Source organism: Vicia villosa, linkage group LG7 (assembly GCF_029867415.1).
Source record: "Vicia villosa cultivar HV-30 ecotype Madison, WI linkage group LG7, Vvil1.0, whole genome shotgun sequence".
Taxonomy (NCBI): domain Eukaryota; kingdom Viridiplantae; phylum Streptophyta; class Magnoliopsida; order Fabales; family Fabaceae; genus Vicia; species Vicia villosa.
Genome location: NC_081186.1, coordinates 99247499 through 99255655, shown reverse-complemented (window position 1 = coordinate 99255655; position 8157 = coordinate 99247499). Strand labels below are relative to the sequence as shown.

The following is an 8157-nucleotide window of genomic DNA, read 5'->3' as shown; positions in this document are numbered from 1 at the left end:
AAAAGTACTTTAAGTTTGTATTTGACTTTTTTTGTTCTCTTATGCTCTTGTATTAGAGTGTTGTGAGATGTAGTTAAATATTTGTTTTGGAGGGTGTGGGTGTACTAGGGGTCTGTGTTAGTTGAGGGTATATTATGTGTTGTCACAATTATGTTCTTGTGTTGTTATTTTGTTCATGTTTCTTTCTATGTTTGTTATTTTTCAAACAACTGGTATTAAAGCTTTTAGTTCGATCTGGGGATATGACTTCTTAGTATGCGTTGTGGTTGCAGTTTTGTCTGATCTTCCACATCAGAAAAGAAGGGTGGTGTTGTGAAAGTGTTGTTGAGCTGCAGTCACATGTTCCACCGTGCAGTTTGGGTTAGAGAAAATTGATGGAAGAATTATTTTTTAACTTGCGGAAAGTTCAAGTCAAAGATGTGTGGATAAAATAATATTTACACAAGGTGTGAGATTATGCCGGTGGTTGAAGAGCTTCCTGCCAACATGGAAGTTACACCATATTATGGACCAATTTGTGTATATAATTGAGGTTAATTTTGTGGTTCTTAACAACTCAAACCCTTGTATTTATTCTAGTTTGCATAAAAATAGCTTAAATATAGTAAGTTTATGTTTTAGTATGTAAATATGTGAGTATTTATTTTTGTGCTTAAATTTGTAGGATACTTGACTTTTGCCATTTATTGGAATTTGGATGAAGCTTAAAGGAGGCTTTGAACCATTGAAAAGTCAGAAAATTGAAAAAAATTGCTGTCAAGCTTGCTTAGCGCAAATTGCAGCGCCCTATTGCCCTTTTTTTGGAACTCTTGGCAGTAACTTTGGGCTCTTGGTCTCGCTTAACGCGGTCCACTGAGTGGAAAATAATTGTTTTCTCGTAAGCTCGCTTAGCGAGACTTCACTTTCTAAACTTATATAAAAGCATTTTATAGATATTTTGGTAAATATAGTCTATCTTGCCTTTGATCTAAACCGACCTTGTGAAGAGAAAATCCGTTTTCATCCATTTCTTACTCAAAAACAAAGATTAAGAGCTTGAATCTTTGATCCATTGAAGATTGATGTTATCTAATCTTTGTGTCTTACTTTTTGTGCAAGCTACCATGGTGATGGGTAGCTAAATCCTCTTTTGTATCAAGACAAGATGTAATCTCCATTTCCTTTGTATGTTTTTCTCTTGATTATTGTGTATGAACAAGTTATTAATAAATATAGATGATATTGTTTGCTTTATATTGGATTTCTATGGTTTAAATGTTTGTGAAATACAACTTTTATATCTTGACCTAACTTTATCCTTTATCAAAGACTAATTCTAGACATGGATTTAGAGGTTGATATTCACTTTGTATCGGTTTATAAATGTTATTTGTGTTGTTTGATCGGTTGAAAAATCGTTTGTTGAACAATACGGTAAAACTTGCTATACTGTTTCGAACACTGACGGTATAGATGAATGATACGTGATAATATTGATTAATAATGAATTCATATGCATGATTAGTAGAAGGCATACAAATTAGGATGATGAAATCAAGTCTTGATACTTCCTTAAAACCTTAAAACTTACCTTTATTTACTCTTTGCTACTAAAAACTTGCGAATGAACTTTGACAAAACCAAACTCAAAGTAACTCTAGCTCACGACACTATAACTTGTAGAACGACGGTAATATCTCCTCAATCCCTATGGAAACGATAATTAAAAAGTACTCCAATATACTTTTAAAACACCGTAAGTTTTCAACCTGGTTTTCGGCATATGGAAATTCTTGGAGTGGTTTAGCTTCAAGTAAAATTTATTGTTCATGTAAAATATATTATTGTCGGTGATGACAATGTGAAATTCTTAAAGTGAGTTATCTTCAAGTGAAATATATTCTTCATGAGAGTGTATGAGAGTTTTTAAAACTATGATTGTCGGTAAAGACAATGTAAAAATTCTCGGAGTGATGTAGCTTCAAGTGACTATATTCTTTATGGTGGAGTATGATTGTCGGTGAAGACAATGAAAATTTACGTATTATTTTCAATCAAGGTGGAGATTATTTGGTTTGGTTGAAAATATATATGTTGAAGAAGTCTCACATTGCTTAGTTTTGTGAAGTGAGAGATAGTCCAAAGCTATATAAAGGATTCAAGTTCTTTGTTATAAGATGCACCCGTCAAAAGCATTTTAAGCCTGTATTTGACTTTTTTTGTTCTCTTATGCTCTTGTATTAGAGTGTTGTGAGATGTAGTTAAATATTTATTTTAGAGGGTGTGAGTGTATTGGGGCCTAAGTTAATTGAGAGTATATTTTGTGCTGTAATAATTTTCATATAGTGTTATTTTCTAGTTATCATTCGTGATTTTTTCATCAATTTTAGAGTTTGCACATTATGTTTTTGTGTTATTATTTTGTTCCTTTTTTTTTCTCTATGATTGTTATTTTCCTAACATTCAACACCTTCTTTTCTCATGTTCAATCCTCAAAGAGATACGGGAACATGTTTGGAATGAATGGAGATTATACTATCACTAAGAGAGTGGAATGATATGCTTCAATGGATTGTTCAGAAATTGATTGATTTTATCAATTTTTAATTTAATTATGTCATTTTAAAATTAATTATTTAATATTTATTTAAAAAGTATAAATAAATTAATATAAATTAAATAACTAAATTGTTAAAATGAAACTAAAATTAGTATTACAAAATTTATATGATCTAAAATTTAAAAGAGATGTTTAAATGAGTTAAAAACAAAAAAATATAAAGAGTACAATATAAAGGAAATTTTAAATTAAAAGTTGATTGATTTTATGTATGAATCGAAAATAAAAATCGGAAGGATAAAAAATATACTTAAACCAAAATATAAAATTGAATTATCAATTACTAGTTAATTAATTATTGAGAAATAGAATATTTGATTTTATAATAACTAATTTCCTTTTTAATTAATATTTTTTATCAATTATTTAAAAAATTAGTATATTTATTGAAATAATTTACTTTTGATGAATTCAATGGCCATTGATTGGCTACACAAATGGTGCTTCAATTCACTTCTGAGTAGGGGTGGAAAAAGGTTAGGCTAAACTTTATAAGACTTGAGTCTAACCTAAAATAAATTTAAACGGTCTGAGTCTGTCCTATGACCGATTATAGACTATTTTTTAGGTCTGATCTGACCTTTTGAAAAGTAAGACATGGCATGAAAGCCTATATAAAAGTCTAGTTCTTATTAATTTTTTCAATTAATTCATATTATTTAAGAAGTCTTATAGGCCGACCTATATATGCATATATATATAAGCCGGCATATTTAGTTTTTTTTCTAATATATATGCATATATAGACCAATCTATTTAGTCTTTTTTCCTAATATACATGCATATATAGGCCATTATATTTAGCATATTTTTAATATATATGAAAATATAAGCGGGCCTATAAGGCTTTTTGGATTTTTTTAATTAAATAGACTTTTAAAATGGACTAAATCTGACATTTTTATTAAATAGGCTTGGTCTGACTTAATTCTAAATAGGCTAAGCTATATGGCTCTGTAGATCAATATGGTCTATTTTCATCCATACTTCCGAAGATCCAAATTATTTCTTTTGTTAGAGTGGGATCATTATTGGACCGCCTCACGTAAGTACATTGTTTTTTATTAATCGAAATATTATTGATAAAAAATAATTCTGAATTTTGTTTAAAATATAGAATAAATATTTTTTTTATTAAAACACACATTTTTATTTAAGAAATATGTTGTTTTTATTAAGAAAGATTATAAAATTAGAAGAAAAAAATTAGAAATTATTTAATAATTGAAAGTTATTTATTACCAAAAGTGTGTGAACTTTATTTTTATTATCAATTATATGGTATCTTTATAATTGATAGATTAAAATAATATAAAGGTTAAAAAAGATCGTATATATTAATGTAATTTGATTCTTCGTTGAGAAGAAATCAAATTAAACCTAATGGTTATAGACAACTATTTAATGGTCGACATGATTCTTAAAAAAATCATCTTCTCCCCATTAATTATTAGAGAAAACTTATCAAATTCATTGTTAATTGCTTAATATTTGATTTTTATATATACTGTTTGTTTTTTAATATGATTTTGGACTCTAGTTAAAAATTTGTCAGTTTTTTTTGGTAATGAAAACATGTCAATTTTACAGTGTATATTAAGGAATCATTGAATTCCTCTATTTATATTACCCACAGGTGAATACCCCTTGTGCTCAGTATCTTTATAATACTCCATTGCATATAAAAAAAAAAAACGAAAAATAAATAAAATTAAAAAGTTTTTTTGAAATTGAGAGTAAATAATTTTTTAATAAATTTCACATTAAATTAAGAAATATTTTTTTTTTGGTAAGTTTTTTTAGAAAAATATAAATAAGAATCATATCGATTATGTGAGTTGTTAGTAAAAATTAGAAATAAAAAAGATTTAGTTTAATAATTTAAAACTTATTTATTACCAAAATGTGTGAAATATTTTAGAAAAATGCCAACGAGTATTCTAGGAACACTGGTTAAGAAATTAAAAAAAAAATATTTTTTTAAAAATACTTATATTTAATTATTAAAAATAAAAATAACTATCTTATTTTAAGGAACAAAAATGTATGTTTCAATGAAAACATTGTATTTTTTAAAAAAAGAAAAAGAAAACTTTATATTTAATGTAATGAAAATTAAAATAATTTATTTATTTAAAAAATATTTATTTATTTGAAAACTTTAAAAAATAATCGGAACACTAGTTAACATAACCCATATTCTTATTAAAATTTATGTTAGTCAATGTGATCATTTATAACTATTAAATTAAAATAGTATCAAAAAGTAACAAAATTGAAACTATTCAATTAATATATTGATGTAATTTGATATCTCCTTTTATATATAAAAGTGTAATACATTTCTGAATTTTGATATCTTGATATGAAGAAAGAATTAATAATGGATAATCTGAGGCAAACCCTTGGGAGTTTTGCAATGGTGGCATTACTCTTTGTTGGATTTATTATCATTTACAATGGCTCATTCTCATCTTTTTCCCCTCAATTACTTCAATCAAATGAGGTACGTTCAAACGATCTATAACATCTCTCTTTCCCTCTCTAAGGATTACTAATAGTTTTATTTTTAATGTAGAGTACCAATATTAATGAAGCATATAAAGATGGTCTTGGAGCAGCTTTGGCCAAAGCTTCAAAGGGAAATAACAAAACATTGATAATTGCTATTGTAAATAAGGCTTATGTAGAACAAGATGTTAATGATGATATCACCATGTTTGATTTGTTTTTAACCAGCTTTTGGCTTGGAGAAGGAACGAGGTCTTTGATTGATAATCTTCTCATCGTTGCCGTTGATCGAACGGCTTACGATCGATGCGAGTTTTTTAGATTGAATTGCTTTAGATTGGAAACCGATGGAGTTGATTTTGAAGGTGAAAAACTTTACATGTCTCAAGATTTCATCATGATGATGTGGAGAAGGACAATTTTTCTTGGGGAAGTTCTAAAACGTGGTTATAACTTCATTTTCACGGTAAATTTACTTTATTGCGGGAGGAAATCTTTATCAAAAATATCTACACACTATTTTCAATCTTTAATTCTACTTTGTCCGTTATGATTTTTGATAGATTTTAGCTGGATGAGCCTTAACGGGGATAGTTTATCTTTTTCTAAAAATATGAAAATTGAAAGTTTTTGAGAATTTAAAATTATATAATATAAATATTTTGTTTAAGTAATTTTAAAAGATTTCAAATAACACCTAAAATTAAAATAAAAAAGTAAAGTATTAAAAAATCCATCCATACTTTATACACTTTATATACATTATTAGATGATATCCTACTTTATACTTTATGTGTTTGAGATTTTGTGTTTATATTATAATGTTGCATCTTCAATTTCTAATGTAGGTCAACAATATAGAAAAAATTGTGGAAGATAGAAAAAATTCACCATAATACAAAATAAAATTATACAAGAGAAAATAGACAATTATATATTTAAAATTTATTTTAAGAGATTCATCACAATAAAAGAGTTTTATATTTTTACTATGTATCACACTCGAAATTGCATTTTCACTATATATTTTTACTTTCATCATTCTATTTTCTATTGTTAATATTTGCAGGACACTGATGTAATGTGGTTAAGAAATCCATTTAAAAAGTTGAGCTTGGAAAGAGATGAAGACCTCCAAATTAGCACAGACCACTATCATGGGGATCCTTGGTCAGAAAATAATATAAATACTGGATTTTACTTTGTTAGATCGAACAACAAGACAATTTCCTTGTTTGAAACATGGTACAAAAACAAAGACAATTCCACGGGGAAAAAGGAGCAAGATGTGCTTGAAGACCTAATTGAAGGTGGTATATTTAAACATTTGAAACTCAAGGTTAGATTCTTAGATACACTTTATTTTAGTGGATTTTGCCAAGATAGTAAGGATTTCAGAGCTGTAACAACTGTTCATGCTAATTGTTGTCGAAGCATCACTGCAAAGGTGGCTGATTTAAAGACAGCTCTTCGTGATTGGAAGCAATTTAAGAAGTTAGATGTTAATTCTACCATGAATATTCATTGGTCAAGTCACGAGAGGTGTTCCCAATCTTGGGTAGGGGTGTAATCGGATTGGTTTGGACCGATTTTTAGTCAAAAAAGGTTCAAACCGATGATATCTCCATCAAGTTGGTTTGGTTGATTTTTAATATTTTTTGAAAATGAAACCAAACAAAACTAACCGGGTTGATTTGATTTGGTTTGGTTTGGTTCGGTTATCGGTTTATGATGTTTTTTACAAACATTATATTTATTAATGTATTCTCCATTATTGTGTTTGTTCGGTGTATTTTATGCTATTATTTTTAAAAATAATACATTTTATGTAAATTATTTCATGCTCTATTTTTTAAAACAAATTACAAGTTGCTCTTAATCCACGCGAAACAGGGATATGATTTCCATTGCATCATAAAATAAGTTCACTGTCAAATATAAAAGTTGACACTTGACATCAGAAACTTGAGAAGGGATTTAAAAACTTAACAAATAGAACACAACAAAACACATATCAAAATATTTTGTAACAAGACTAGAAGAAATTTTTGAAGAAGAAACAAAAAAGATAAAAAATAACATATGAAAATTAATTAAGAAAAAATAACACGTAGAAGGCAACCATAACATATTATAACGACAATATAGAGAGCAAAAATCATGGTGGGCAACCAGAGTGCATTTTAGTGAAAGCGAGTTTTTGTGACTTATAGTTTCTACTTTCCATGTTTTTTAGCTTGGTTCTATATTTGTGTTTTGCTGAAAGAAAGAAAATGTAAACAAAGATGGAGAATGGTTGGACTAATACAAAATTTAGGCTTCATAATGGGTGAAATAAGAGATTTATAGCGTAATTATATCTATTGGTTCGGTTCATCAATTTGGCAGTTCCTAAAATCAAAAACCGAAAACCAAACCATAATCAATCAATTTTATTTCTTGTTAATTTGATTTAAATTGTCGATTTAATTGATTTTATCTGATCCTCTTACACCCCTAAACTTGAGCATAATTTTATAGAACAATGATATCATATACTAGTATATATTATAATTATATTATATATATATATATATATATATATATATATATATATATATATATATATATATATATATATATATATATATATATATATATATATATATATATATATATATATATATATATATATATATATATATATATATATATATATATATATATATATATTTCCATTTTATTTAGTCTAATTAAAAGAGGTACTTGTAAAAATTGAAATATTTGTGCTTGTGAAAACTTTATTACCATTAAATTTAATAAACTAAGAGAATAATCATTTTATAATATTTGTATTTAAGGCAACACCAGTTTTGTTTACGCAACGCTTCAGTCTCTCGTGGCTAATTGACGGTTCATTTCTTTTGGTGACTGACATTCGGGTTTTCCTAACTAACGTGTAGGTTGCATCTATGACACTCTGGTACACTTCAATAGGCTCAACTACTCACGCAAGGAAATGCCTCGTAAGAATCAACAAAGTATTATCTAATAGATTCAATTAAATT

The 8157-nt window shown here is 27.1% G+C and overlaps 1 protein-coding gene across 1 annotated transcript; it reads left to right on the top strand.

The window, feature by feature from the left end:
* Positions 1-4943: 4943 nt before the first annotated feature.
* Positions 4944-6894, top strand: LOC131617980 (uncharacterized protein At1g28695-like). Its single transcript, XM_058889250.1, has 3 exons — positions 4944-5105; positions 5178-5576; positions 6180-6894. Exons 1-3 carry the CDS (start codon positions 4965-4967, stop codon positions 6678-6680), a joined length of 1041 nt encoding a protein of 346 aa, XP_058745233.1. The 5' UTR covers positions 4944-4964; the 3' UTR covers positions 6681-6894.
* The last annotated feature ends 1263 nt before the right edge of the window (positions 6895-8157 follow it).